The 14,105-nt window shown below is 57.7% G+C and overlaps 1 protein-coding gene across 1 annotated transcript; it reads right to left on the bottom strand.

Annotated features, from left to right (window-relative positions):
- Positions 1–563: 563 nt before the first annotated feature.
- On the bottom strand, positions 564–13,768 carry LOC111922253 (protein-arginine deiminase type-1-like). The gene is made up of 16 exons (XM_086860440.1): positions 13,677–13,768; positions 11,217–11,391; positions 10,225–10,294; positions 8,885–8,946; positions 8,013–8,130; positions 7,809–7,934; positions 6,346–6,521; positions 6,164–6,267; positions 5,532–5,655; positions 4,868–4,975; positions 4,621–4,772; positions 2,719–2,863; positions 2,105–2,198; positions 1,723–1,802; positions 876–1,001; positions 564–798 (listed from the first exon to the last, which is right to left on the bottom strand). The coding sequence occupies exons 1-16, from the start codon at positions 13,766–13,768 to the stop codon at positions 565–567; spliced, it is 1,986 nt and encodes a 661-aa protein (XP_086716566.1). The 3' UTR covers position 564.
- Between the last annotated feature and the right edge of the window lie 337 nt (positions 13,769–14,105).

Below are 14,105 nucleotides of genomic sequence, written 5' to 3'. Positions count from 1 at the left end.
GCGAGAGACGGAGAAGCGCAGCCCCCTCAGTGTCCGTCAAGCTTTATTGGCCAAACCCGTGCTCTCGGTGCTTTTCCGGAGCTGGAAATGCACTTTTCCCCTCCAGGGGATGCAGGAAATGCATCTTCCCCTCCTCGGAGATGCAGGAAATTCACATTCCCCCAATCCTGAGATGCAGGAAATGCACCTTTCCCCTCCAGGGGATGCAGGAAAGGCATCTTTCCCCCCCAGGGGATGCAGGAAATGCATCTTCTGCTCCCCGGGGATGCAGGAAATGCATCTTCTGCTCCCTGGGGATGCAGGAAATGCATCTTCTGCTCCCTGGGGATGCAGGAAATGCATCTTTCCCCTCCCTGGGGATGCAGGAAATGCATCTTCTGCTCCCCAGGGATGCAGGAAATGCATCTTCTGCTCCCTGGGGATGCAGGAAATGCATCTTTCCCCTCCCTGGGGATGCAGGAAATGCATCTTCTGCTCCCCAGGGATGCAGGAAATGCATCTTCTGCTCCCCGGGGATGCAGGAAATGCACCTTTCCCTGCAGGACCCGTCCCGGGGAGGGCAGCTCAGGGCACGACGTGCCACCACTTGAAGGCGAAGGGCTTGCGGCGCACGTTGGTGCCGCAGTGCACGTCCCCGGCCAGCACGTGGTAGGAGAAGAAGTCGTCGATGAAGGTGCAGGAGAGGCCCAGCGGCTCCAGCAGCTCCCGCACGCGCTGCTCCAGGCAGCAGCGCCCGCCCACCACGGGCCCGAAGGGCTTGGGGATGCCCAGGTGCCGGCCCAGCACCAGCATGTTCACCTGCAGCGCCGAGATTCCAGCGGGGAGCGGCCCCGGGGGGTCGGGGAAGGGGTGGGGTGGAGGGGTCGGGGTCTCACCATGTCCGGGAAGAGCGCGTCGGCGCGGGAGCCCTTCAGGATGAAGAGCTGCGGGATGTCCACGATGTCCTGCTCGCTCAGCCCCAGCTCCTGCTTCAGCAGGTTGCGGTTCCAGTCGATGCAGCGCTGCGGGGAGGGGCTGGAGCTGCCATCCCCACCCTCCAAATCCCACCTGCAGGGACGGCTGGAGCCTGCCTGGGTCCCACCCCATCACCGGGAACAACCTCACATCCCAACCTCCCATCACCGGGAACAACCTCAGATCCCACCCCATCACCGGGAACAACCTCACATCCCACCCCATCACCGGGAACAACCTCACATCCCACCCCATCACCGGGAACAACCTCACATCCCAACCTCCCATCACCGGGAACAACCTCAGATCCCACCCCATCCCCAGGAACAACCTCCCACCCCACCCCATCCCATCCCATCCCATCCCATCCCATCCCATCCCATCCCATCCCATCCCATCCCATCCCATCCCATCCCATCCCATCCCATCCCATGGATCCCATGGATCCCATCCCATCCCATCCCATCCCATCCCATCCCATCCCATCCCATCCCATGGATCCCATCCCACCCCATCCGCAGGAATAACCCCGTACCCCACCTTCCCATCCCACCCCGCCCTCCCTTTCCCATCAGCCGTCCCCTCTGTGTCCCTTGGGACATCTCCCCCTCCTCTCCCGCTCCGGCCGTTCCCCGGATCCCCAGATCCGCTCCCCGCAGTCAGGAATGCTGCGGATCCCGGGAATGCCGCGGATCCTGGGAATCCCGCGGATCCCGGGAATGCCGCGGATCCCGGGAATGCCGCGGATCCCGGGAATGCCGGAGCCACCTGCGCGTGCCGGTTGTCGCTCCGCAGGGACTCGTCCGCCAGGATCTCGTCGATGCTCCTCTGCTCGCTGCCCTTCAGCCCTGGGGGCGTGGGGGCGGTGAGGGACACAGGGGTGGACACAGGGGTGGACACAGGGGTGGACAGAGGGATGGACAGTGGGGATGGACAGAGGGATGGCCAGAGGGATGGACAGAGGGGATGGACAGAAGGATGGACAGTGGGATGGACAGTGGGGATGGACAGAAGGATGGACAGTGGGATGGACAGTGGGGATGGACAGAAGGATGGACAGAGGGATGGACAGAAGGATGGACAGAGGGGTGGGCAGAGGGACGGACAGCAGGAACGCCGTCCCCCAAGGATGTCCCTGGCCACCCCTCACCAATGAACTGCGTGGCCTCCCCGTGGCCCTGCTGCTGCTTCTCCTTGAAGAGCTTGTAGCAGGCGTTGGGGCTGGCCAGGAGCAGCCGGAATCCCTGCGGGACAGAGCCCGGCCGTCACCCCTGGCTGTGGGGTCACGAAACACCCCAGAGCCCAGCTGGGAGGCACCACAGCCATCCCAAACCCAGCCCTGGGCCATGGGGATGCCCACAGTGATCCCAAATCCAGCCCTGGGCCATGGGGATGCCCAAAATGATCCCAAATCCAGGCCGTGGGATCTTCATAGTGATCACAAATCCAGCTCCAGGCCATGAGATGCCCACAGTGATCCCAAATCCACCCCAGGGCCATGGGATGCCCACAGTGATCCCAAATCCACCCCAGGGCCATGGGATACTCACAGTGATCCCAAATCCACCCCAGGGCCATGGGATACCCACGGTGATCCCAAATCCACCCCAGGGCCATGGGATGCCCACAGTGATCCCAAATCCAGGCTGTGGGATGCTCATAGTGATCCCAAGGCCAGCCCAGCTCCATCCCCCGGGCAGGATAAACCACGGGAGAAGGGGATTTTTGGGCTGCAGAGCCCCTGGGAGGCTGCGGGGTCGGCACCTTCCTGTCGAGGGCAGGGACGAAGGTGAGGAACTCATCGACGTGGCCCACGCTGAGCCACTCCGAGTAAACCTCGAGCGGCGCCTGCACCGTCTGCGCGAAGAGGAAATCCCGCACGGCCCTGCACATCCTGCGGCCAGACGCCCTGCAAGGACACGGCCGGGGGCTGGACACCGCAACCCTCCCCAAAATTCATCCCAAAATCTGCCCCAAAAATCCCATTTTTTGTCCCAAACAGGACGCTCTGCAAGGACACGGCCGGGGGCTGGACACCACAACCTTCCCCAAAATTCATCCCAAAATCTCCCCAAAAATCCCATTTTTTGTTCTGAGTTTCTGGGAAGAGGCTGGAAATGGTCTGAGCTCCACTGTAGACAGCCAAGTGTTTAAATAAGTATTATAATAATATAAATTATAGATTGTTCTAGCTTAATATAGATTTATCTGTCTAATAGCCCAATTATGTATCATTATATCTGTTATATATTAATATATCCCTGAAGTGTGTTAATATATAGACTTTATATAAATATATATTGCTAAATCCCTCATATAAATATATATTACTATATCTCTATATTATATAAATATATCAATATAAATATATATTACTAAATCGCTGTATTATATAAATGTATCAATATAAATATATATTACTAGATCTCTATGTTATATAAATATAAAAATATAAATATATATTGTTAAATCGCTGTGTTATATAAATATATCAATATAAACATACATTGTTAAATGCTTATATTATATAAATGCATCAATATAAATACATATTACTAAATCCCTGTATTATATGAAAATATCAATATAATTATATATTACTGAATCCCTGTATCATATAAATATATCGATATAAATATATATAACCAAATCCCTGTAATATATTTATATATTTATATATTTATATATTTATATATTTATATATTTATATATTTATATATTTATATATTTATATATTTATATATAAATATATACATATATAAATATATAAAAATATATATTAAATATATATTTAATTTAAATATATGTATCAGTATATAAATATAAATATATTTTATATATATTTAATTATTTAAATATAAAAAATATTGAAATATTTTAAAATATAAAATACATAAAACTAAAAAATTAAAAAATATAAAAATAATATCAAAACCCTATATCCCCCTATTTTCCATGGATTTTTTTCCATGGATACATCTCCGGGCTGTATCTATCCATAGGGATTGGATCATTCCATGCCCTGTTCCGCTCAGGCCCCTTTCGGGTTGAGTTTTTCCCACCCCCGTGATCCCCAAATCCCCAAATCCTCAAATTCCCAGATCCCCAGATCCCCAAATTCCCAAATTCCCAAATCCCCAAATTCCCAAATCCCCAAATCCCCAAATCCCAAATCCCGCCTCACTCCGGTGTCAGCACCGAATTTCCTTAGAACGGGCTGGACAGACGTTAATTAAATTCCCGCTAACGAAGGATAATTAATTAATGTGATAATTAAAAATCCCATTTCCCTGCCTGTGGAAGCAGCTCCAGCCCGGTTTTTTGGGATCGGGGCAGGATGAGGTGCGGGAATTGTTTTTTTTTCCCGGAAAATTCCCTCCTTTGTGAAGGGAGCTTTGTTCCCCCGGCGCTGCCAAGCACCGCCGGCCCTGGGCACAACAATTCCCAGTTTTCCAGGATTCCCACCCTTTCCCGGATTCCCCCCGCTCCTCTCCTAAAAGAACCAAAAAACGGGGAAAACCGGGATAAAAACCGGCGGGTTTTTTGTTTTGTGTTTTTTTTTTTGCGGGATCTGGGATTTGCTGGGGGTCTGCCCCGGGGTTTTTTCCTTTTCTCCGGGAGATTCCCGAGGGGATGTTGGGGAATTGCAGAGGGAGGGATGCTGACCAGGGCAGGGGGCTGCCGATCAGGATCCGCCCCAGCGGGTACTCCTTGCCCCGCACCGTCACCGGCGGGCTCACATCCAGGTTCCCGAAGGAATCCAGGCTGGTCACGCTCTTCCCGGGCGGTTCCCGGGTCACGTAGCCAAAATCCGGGCCCTGGAAAAGAGGGGAGAGGTGCCGAGGACCTCCCGTGTGAGGATTTTGGGGTTTTTTTTGGGGAAAAAGGGGGGGATTTTAAAGCAAGGACACACCAGGATCTTCTTAAAAGCGAAATCCTTCAGGCCTCTGTTCCTGGGAGAGTCAAAGACCACAGGGAAGGTTTTGTGCGGGGCTTCCACGTAGCCGAACTCCAGCTCATCCTGTGGGAGAGGAGGAGGAGGAGGAGGAAGGCTCTGGACAGGAATCTCCACCAGGGATGTGGGGAAGGTGGGGCAGGGAATGGGGCGAGCCTGGCAAAGCCCAGCCTAAAGCACCGGGGAGGCTCCTGCAGAGCCCCAGAGGGTGACACCGGGTCCTGCTGGGGTCCCACAGGGTGACACCGGGTCCTGCACAGCCCCACAGGGTGACACCAGGTCCTGCTGGGGGCACCAAGGGTGACACCGGGTCCTGCAGAGCCCCACAGGGTGACACCGGGTCCTGTTGGGGTCCCACAGGGTGACACCGGGTCCTGCACAGCCCCACAGGGTGACACCGGGTCCTGCTGGGGTCCCTGCCCGGTCCCACAGGGTGACACCGCGTCTTACGGGGGTCCCCCGACACCGGCACCCTCCTGCCCGGCCCCCCGGTGTCCCCCGTGTCCCTGCTGCCAGCCCGGGCTCCCCGGGCATTGTCCCCCCTCTCCCGGCAGCATTCCCGGTGCCCCCGTGCCCGTTCCCGGCGCATCCCGGGCGCTGCCCGAGCCGGGCGGGTGCGGACCTGGATCCAGCGGTCGCTGCGCGTGTCCTGCTCGGAGCACACGGTCAGCTTGCAGTTGGCTTTCCGCAGCAGGGCCCGCAGCCCCTCCAGGAAGGCTTCGTTGGAATCCGAGCCCTGCTTGATGCTGCGGGGACAGGGAGGGAGCGGGGCTGAGAGGGGGAGCCCCCCGAACCCCGAGCCCGCAGCGCGTTCCCCGTTCCTGGGCAGCATCCCCGTGTGGGATGGGAGCTGGAGGGGGAACTCCAGCCTTTCTCCCAGGGATTTAAACACCCCCGGCAGCATTCCTGCATGGAATTGGACCTGGAAAAGGCCCTCCGGCGTTTTTCCTTGGGATCTAAACGCCCTGAGCAGCATTCCTGCATGGGATTGAACCTGGAGAAGGAACTCCAGCCTTTATGGGACTGGACCTGGAGAGGGTCCTCCAGCCTTTTCCCTTGGGATTGAAACCCCCCGGGGCAACATTCCTGCATGGGAATGGACCTGGAGAAGGAACTCCAGCCTTCCTCCTCGAGATGGAAATGACTCCCTTCCCAAACATTCCCAGTGGGGAACGCCTCAGGCTGGCTCACCCCACGGGATCTCCTCCCCGGAGCGTGCCCGGGGCAGGGCCCGGTGGGGACACCCCCTCCTACCTGCAGACAAACACCTCCAGCGGCTGCTGCGTGTTGGGGGTCATGATCCAGGGCGCCACGCGGAACACCACGGTGTCCGTGAAGATCGGCGTGCCCGGGGAGTCCTGCGGGAGCCAGAGCGGGATTTGGGACCTGCACCGCCGGGATCCCGCCGGGGCACGGGTGGGGCCGGCCCCCCGTACCTTGTGGGGCACCTCCAGCAGGCTGGCGCTGAAGGACACGAGGCCGGAGAAGCCCCTGTCGGGGAACGCCAGCCCCTCCACGTAGAAGGTGCTGTCGCCGTGGCCGGCGCGCTCCAGCACGTAGGAGAGCTTGTCTGGCCCCAGCACGGGCTTGTAGAGCGGGTGGGCATCACCACCTGGAGAACCCCAATTCCCACCAGGAATTCAGCAGCCTGGAGAACCCCAGTTCCCACCAGGAATTTGGAAGCCTGGAGAACCCCGGATTCCCACCAGGAATTCAGCAGTCCGGAGAACCCCAATTCCCACCCCAAACTCAGCAACCTGGAGAACCCCAGATTCCCACCAGGAATTTGGCAGCCTGGAGAACCTCAAATCCCACCAGGAATTCAGCAACCTGGAGAACCCCAATTCCCACCAGAAGTTCAGCAACCTGGAGAACCCCAATTCCCACCCCAAACTCAGCAGCCTGGAGAACCCCGGATTCCCACCAGGAATTTGGCAGCCTGGAGAACCCCGGATTCCAACCAGGAATTTGGCAGCCTGGAGAACCCCAATTCCCACCAGGAATTCGGCAGCCTGGAGAACCTCAATTCCCACCAGAAGTTCAGCAGTCTGGAGAACCCCAGATTCCCACCAGGAATTTGGCAGCCTGGAGAACTCCAATTCCCACCCCAAACTCAGCAGCCTGGAGAACCCCGGATTCCCACCAGGAATTTGGCAGCCTGGAGAACCTCAATTCCCACCAGGAATTCAGCAGTCTGGAGAACCCCAGATTCCCACCAGGAATTCAGCAACCTGGAGAACTCCAGATTCCCAGCAGGAATTCAGCAGTCTGGAGAACCCCGGATTCCCACCAGGAATTCGGCAGCCTGGAGAACCCCGGATTCCCAGCAGGAATTCAGCAGCCTGCCCACAGCGGGACACGCCAGCAGCAGCAGGAGTCGGTGGCTGGTGCCCAAGGGTGGAGGAAGAGCCGCTTCCTCCTCCTCGTCCTCCTCCCTGGGGAACACGCTTGATCTTCCCGGGACACGGACGGCTGCGTCCCCCCGGCTCCAGCCCTTTCAAGGTGCGTGGCTCCGGCTGAGCATCTAATGACACCCTTGGCTCCCCGGACCTGATTTTCGGCGCGGAGCTGCCGGGGATGCAACCGTTCAAAGGCGAAGGGCGCTGCCCAACGGGATGGGCTGCTTGGCTGCTTGGATCCCTGCCCAAGCCAAAACAGGGCCGGGAGCCACGTGGGGGTTCCTGCGCCATGGGAATGGCAAAATTCCAGCAGCCTCGTTGGGAAAAGCCTCTTTGGAGCCTTGATTTTTCCTACATCTCCCCACGCTGTGCGACAGCGGAAGAGCTTCGGGGGTAAAAGGGCGATTGTGGCAAATAGGGGAGCCCCGAATGAAGAGAAGCCACGGGGCTGGCTCACCTTGGGGTCACGCGGGGATCTGGGGACGAGGGGAGGTACTCACGGACGGAGTGGAAAACCCGCACTTTGTCGGCGTCGCTCTCGGGGACGTGCAGCACCACCTGGTACTCGGCAAAGATAGCGCTGGGTCCCTGGGTCCGCAGCAGCATCACCGACATGTCCTGCAGGTCTGGGGGACGCAGGGGACACGGAGGGAGGGGATGGCGGTGGGGGAGCCCCCGGGGAGCCCCTCGGGGTCACAGCCCACCTGCCAGCGTCCGTACGTCCGCCTGGCCGCTGTCCGGGCCCCCCGCGCCGGGGCTGTCCCGGTCGCAGTTGACCAACAGCACGGCTCCTTGTCCATCCGGGCCCCACGTCCACTTGGCCTGGGGGAGAAGCACCCAGAGGGGACAGGAGAAGGATTTTCCCCAAGGAAAGCCCCACACTCGGGGCAGAAGCCAGTGCCGCTCCAAATCACCCCGTTCCCAACGCCAGCTCCCAGCAGGGCCTGCTCTGAGATTTTATCTCCCAGAGAGGTTGGAGGTGCCCCCAGCCTGGCCTGGAGGCGTTTCTGGAAGCGTTTCTCCAGCGTTTCTGGAAGCTCAGCCCATCTCGATAACCGATTTGCGCCACCGATCGGGCTGAGGTTAATTAGCCTGGCTGGGCTGCAGTTAATTAGCCCGGCTCAAGCGCCTGGGCACCGGCAGATGTGTGGCCAAAGGGGGAAATCTCCTGCTGCTGCTTTCCCGGGGAAGGGGAAGGGGAAGGAGAAGGAGAAGGAGAAGGAGAAGGAGAAGGAGAAGGAGAAGGAGAAGGAGAAGGAGAAGGAGAAGGAGAAGGAGAAGGAGAAGGAGAAGGAGAAGGAGAAGGAGAAGGAGAAGGAGAAGGAGAAGGAGAAGGGAAAGGGAAAAGTTTTCTCCTATGGGATCCTCAGAGCCAGGCTGGAGCCACAGGAGGCTTTGGCGTGGAATAGGAAAATAAATCCTTTTCCTCCTCAATTAGCAGGCTGAGGATCTGCCGGGCCGTTCGCCCTCGTGCAGCCAACACCTGGGTCCCTGTCCCCAGGAGGGGACAGAGATTTTCCTGGAGATTTTCCAGGAAGAGGCCTGGATCCCTCCCTCCCACAAGGCCTCTCGTTACCTTGTCCTTGCCCTTGCTCTTCACTCGCCCGCTCCGGCTCCAGTCCACGTCCAGGGACACCTCTGGAACAGCGACAGGGAAGGAACGAGCAGGGGACGAGCTCTCCGTGCTGTTTTGGGCTCCTGCTTGGTGACCCCACACCGACCCCACTCATCCCCACGAAGCTGCTCCAGACACAGCAATTCCAACAAAGCAGGAGAAGAAAATCCAACCCCAGGGCTTTGCCATGACTTTCCCTCTTTGATCTCCAGCCGTCTCCTCTCATTTCGGTTCCCCCCCAGCAGGGACATCCCCACCTCATGGCAGGTTTTACGTTTTCGTAGTATTTTTTATGTTTTCGTGGCAGGTTTTGTTTTCACACCATTTTTTATGTTTGCCTGGCAGATTTTATGTTTGCACGGCAATTTTGGTTTTCACCGATTTCCCATCCACTGCCCCGTTTTCCACGAAGCTGAAACACGGTGGAGGCACAAAAAGGCATTTCCACCGCGGTTGAGCAAACACCCAAATAATTCCCGGGAAATCTGAGCAGGACTTCCCCTCGCAGAGCTCCTCTTGCCCCAAATTTTTGCCTCTGCTGCAGAAAAATTTGGGTGAACTCGCCCAAACCCGACCTGAATCAAAACCCAAAAACTTCTCCAGGTGGGATGTGGAAAACACAGGGATTGAGGCAGAGATTGTTCTCCTTGGGGCAGAGAGGAAAAGCTGGGAGGGAAACTCTAAACCTAACCAGGAGAGGGACATTTGGAAGGCAAAATCCCCGTGGCCAGTGGTGGCCCCAGTTGGCTCCATGGGAAACCTTCAGCCTCTCCAGGGGCAATTTTGGGAAGCACAACTTGAGGACACCGGTCTGGCTGTCATGTGAATTCTTCAGAAAATCCCAAATTTAGGGTAATTAATCCATCCAAGCGGAGGCTTCTGCACCCAGACCGGTTGTCTAGACTCCCTTTGTAGCCAGCAGGGGAGAGCAGGCATCCGGAGGGAATGATTCACCTCGCCCTAAACTCCTGAAATAGGTCAGGCACCGCTTCGGTGCCGATCCCTCTCCCCTCGCTGCCGCGGAGGAGGCGCCGGCTGGAGCCGGGTGAGGAGATCTCCCCTGGATCCTCTTCTCCCAGAGGAACCACCTCAGCAGGCACAGGATGCGCCCTGGGTGGGGACACGGCCCAGCCTCGCTCTCTTCCGCACCATATAAGGCGGTGTTTAATTAATCACCTTTTAATTATTTCCCTCTTGGTCGTCAGCATGGGTGAACACCCAAACCCGAGGAGCTCCGGCCTCGTGGGTCCCAGCCAGGTCCCAAGAGGCCAGGAATTCCCAGAGCCTCAGTGGGCACCTACCGACACAGGTGAGGTACAGCCAGGCCACCGCCAGCTCGCGGCCCTCGCGGTCGTAGTAGGAGATCTTCACCTGCAGAGACATCCTCACACCGTGACCCACAGGGCTGGTGGGATCTCCATCCCCACACCGTGACCCACAGGGCTGGTGGGATCTCCATCCCCACACCGTGACCCACAGGGCTGGTGGGATCTCCATCCCCACACCGTGACCCACAGGGCTGGTGGGATCTCCATCCCCACACCGTGACCCACATCTCACCACGCTGGTGGGATCTCCATCCCCACATCTCACCAGCCTGGTGGGATCTCCATCCCCACACTGTGACCCACAGGGCTGGTGGGATCTCCAACCCCACACCGTGACCCACATCTCACTGGGCTGGTGAGATCTCCATGACCCACATCTCACTGGGTTGGTGGGATCTCCATCCCCACACCGTGACCCACATCTCACCAGGCCAGCAGGATCTCCATCCCCACACCGTGACCCACATCTCACCAGGCCAGTAGGATCTCCATCCCCACACCATGACCCACACCCCACAGAGCCAGCGGGATCTCCATCCCCACACCCCACTGGCCTGGTGGGATCTCTGCCCTCCCGGACCATGGAAGGAGCTGGGAAGGGCCCCACAAGGATCACGGATCCAACCCCTGTCTGCCCACCCAGCCGGTCCACGGGAGGTCCATCCCAGCTGTCCATTAATCACAGCTCATCAGAGCCCTCCGTGCCAGCTTCAGCACAAAATCGGGCATGGAAAAAGCCAAACTTGGGATATTTTTTGCTGCCTGGCACCAACTTTAGTAACCACCGTGATTAGGGCACGAAGTGGGACCTTCTCCTTCTGGGTTTCATTTCTCGTCAGTGCCAATTGCACAACTCCCCTCGAGTTGTAAAAACCACCCTGGTGTCAGCATTACTCAGAAATCCTCAAATTTCCTAGGAAATTCCGCTTATTTTCCCCAGTTTGGGCACACGAGCAGCGCCTGACCTGGTTGTCATCGACGGTCCTGCTGGTGACATCGATGGTCACCACCACCTCCATGTCGGGGTCCAGGGGCCACCGCGAGTCCGTGGTGGGCTTTGTGGTGGGGCTGTGGATCACGTGCACCGTCACCGCCGGCGTGGCGTGCACGTCAAAGGACGCAGCACCTCTGGGAGTGGACCTGCAATGGAGCAACCTTGGGTCAGAGCCCAGGGGAGCCAAATCCCTGAACCTGGAATTAACCGGGCAGGAAGAGCTCCGGGACCATCCCTCGGTGATGAAATGGTCCCAGGAGTGCCACACGTGGGATCTCTGCGGCGGCGTTGAGCAAGCCCAGCTCCCGCTGCAGCTCCGGCACGTCTGGCCGTGGTTTATCCCACATCCAACCTCCCTCCACGGCAGCCAGAAATTCCCGGAATTTCAGCGTGACAAAACCCCAAGCGGGGGAAGAGCCGGGATGGTTTCCGTGCCAACCACGCGTGGAGTTGGGTGTTGTGGGACCGTGTCGTGACCCGAGGGATGCTCGGGCTGGAGCGGAGCCTGGATCCGGGCACGCAGCGCCCGCGCCCGGCTCCGTGACATCCTCAGGAGCCTTTCAAGTGCTGCTCCCTGCTCATTCCATCTCAATTCCACCTGCTCCCGGCTCCCCCGGCTGCATCCCAGGGGGAGCCAGGTGGGAATTTCGGCAGGGAGAACATAAAAAACGCAGCATCAAAACCTCGCCGCGGCAGGGATTTCTGCCCGGCGCTGCTCTTGGCGCGGCGTCCCCGGTGCCTGCGGCAGCTTGTGAGGAGGCTGAGGCATTCCCTGGGCTTGGCATCCCCCTCTGGAATACCCCACGGAGCCCTGGATCCCCGGGATTTGCTGGATCCCATCCCCATCCGGAACACCCCACGGAGCCACAGGACGCTGGGATCCCACAGATTTGGGGTCCTTTGCCATGGGTTTGTGGCCCAGTTCCCAGCGAGCTCCGTGTTCTGCCCCAAACAGCCCAAAATTGGTGCATCCATCACTAAATTCCCTCCAGCCAGAGCTCCCTGGGAATAAAATGATCCAATTTTTCAGCAGGAAGAGCCTCCATCATCTGCTGTTTGGGACCACGGCTCAAATTTGTTACCCAGAAGCCGAATTACCCCATCTGGGGGCTCTGGCTCCACGTTTGAACAGGTCTGAGATGGCTTCGAGTCCCAAAGCAGGACAAAAAATGTCAGAAAATGGGTTTTTCTGCACTCCTGTCCAAACGAGGGGGAAACGAGGCTGTTTTAGGGCAGCCAAGGCTCTCTGAGGGGACGGCGGCGCATCCTGGCCCGGCTCCAGCGCTCCATCCCAATAATTGCCCGGATGCGATGCCGACCGGCCGGGCCTGCGTTCTCTGTCATTATAAATGTGATTTATTAAATAATGACACGGTGGCAGCAGGGCAGGGACAGCCGCCTATCTGCCCAATAAAGCCACCCCATATTTAATTCTGGAAAAATCCCTTTTTCCTGACGCTGCCCGTGCACGGCTGCCGCTGGATTTTTTCTGCCTGAGCCACGCATTTTGTTCCTCCTCCCGTTTTAGCTCCGAGTTGCTCGTCGTGAATTGTTCTTGCCCAATGTTTTTAGAGCCAGAAATAGACCCGGCCTTAGCCAGGGTGTGCTCGGGCTTTGTCTCCAAACCATCCTGGCCTGGCCCCGCTGCGTCACCTCCAGCCAACGTCCGGCCTTTGGGTGAGCTCCCTGTGGGATATTGTCCCTAAAAATGAGCTCCCTGTGGGAGATCGTCCCCAAAACCAGGATTTTGGGGTGAGGTCCCCATGGGACATCATCCCCCAAAGCAGAACCAGTCCCCCCAAACCCTTGGGTGAACTCCTGACGAGCTCCGAGTCCCTCACCGCCCGTTTGTCCTCCAAACCCATCCCAAATCCTGGTGGCTCTGTGGAAAACACCAGGATCCCTCAATGCCAGGCAAACCCACCCCAAAGCCCAGCAGCTCCATGGAACCCAGTCCTGAGGAAACCCATCCCAAAGCTCCATCCCAAACCATCCCATCAGCTCCATGGAACATTCCAGGATCCCTCAATGTCAGGTAAACCCATCCCAAAGCCCAGCAGCTTGGTGGAACACTCTGGGATGTCCCAGTCCTGAGGAAACCCATCCCAAAGCCCAGCAGTTCCATGGAACACTCTGGGATGTCCCAATCCTGAGGAATCCCATCCCAGAGCCCAGCAGCTCCGTGGAACGTGTTGGGATGTCCCAGTCCTGAGGAATCCCACCCCAAAGCCCAGAAGATCCATGGAACCCAACCCTGAGGAATCCCATCCCGAAGCCCAGCAGCTCCACGGAACACACACCAGGATGTCCCAATCCTGAGGAATCCCATCCCGAAGCCCATCAGCTCCATGGAACCCAACCCTGAGGAATCCCATCCCGAAGCCCGGCAGCTCGGTGGAACATGCCGGCGTGCCCCGGTGCCGGGCCTTACCGGCGCGTGTCCAGGACGACCTCGGTGCCCAGCACGCAGACGCCGCGGGCGGCCTGGCTGGTGGACATGGTCACAACGTGACGCGGGGCCATGGTGAGCCAGGCACGGCCGCACGGGCAGGGAGCTGCGCCGGCTCTGCGGGGAAACCAGCAGGACAGGATTAAAAGGCTCGGGAAGGTAACTCCTCCTTCCCGGGATGACGGGGTTCGGCCAGGGGACCCTGGTTCCACCTCCATCCCGAGATGAGGTGATAGGGCAGCCCCGGGGGAAGCACGAGGTGAGAGCCAGCCCTGCTGGATGCTCCTCAGCGGGGATTTGGGGTTTATTCCCTTCTTTTATTCCTTCCCAGCTGCATCTCAAACCCCGCGGTTCATGCATTAAACATCCCCGCTCCCCCGGCAGCGCAGGGTGGTTGTTTGGGGTTATTAC

Source organism: Cyanistes caeruleus, chromosome 22, assembly GCF_971803275.1.
Source record: "Cyanistes caeruleus chromosome 22, bCyaCae1.hap1.1, whole genome shotgun sequence".
Taxonomy (NCBI): domain Eukaryota; kingdom Metazoa; phylum Chordata; class Aves; order Passeriformes; family Paridae; genus Cyanistes; species Cyanistes caeruleus.
The sequence above is the reverse complement of the archived record's forward strand: the minus strand, read 5'-3'. Positions and strand labels throughout refer to the sequence as shown.

Bases quoted from the DNA above. Each gene is read 5' to 3' on its own strand.
- LOC111922253 (XM_086860440.1), bottom strand. From the start codon at position 13,768: ATGGCCCCGCGTCACGTTGTGACCATGTCCACCAGCCAGGCCGCCCGC. The intron at 8,131-8,884 runs GTAACGAGAGGC...CTTCTCCCCCAG, and splicing joins AGAGCAAGGGCAAGGACAAG to GCCAAGTGGACGTGGGGCCC. The intron at 1,803-2,104 runs GTGAGGGGTGGC...CCACGCCCCCAG, and splicing joins GGAGGCCACGCAGTTCATTG to GGCTGAAGGGCAGCGAGCAG.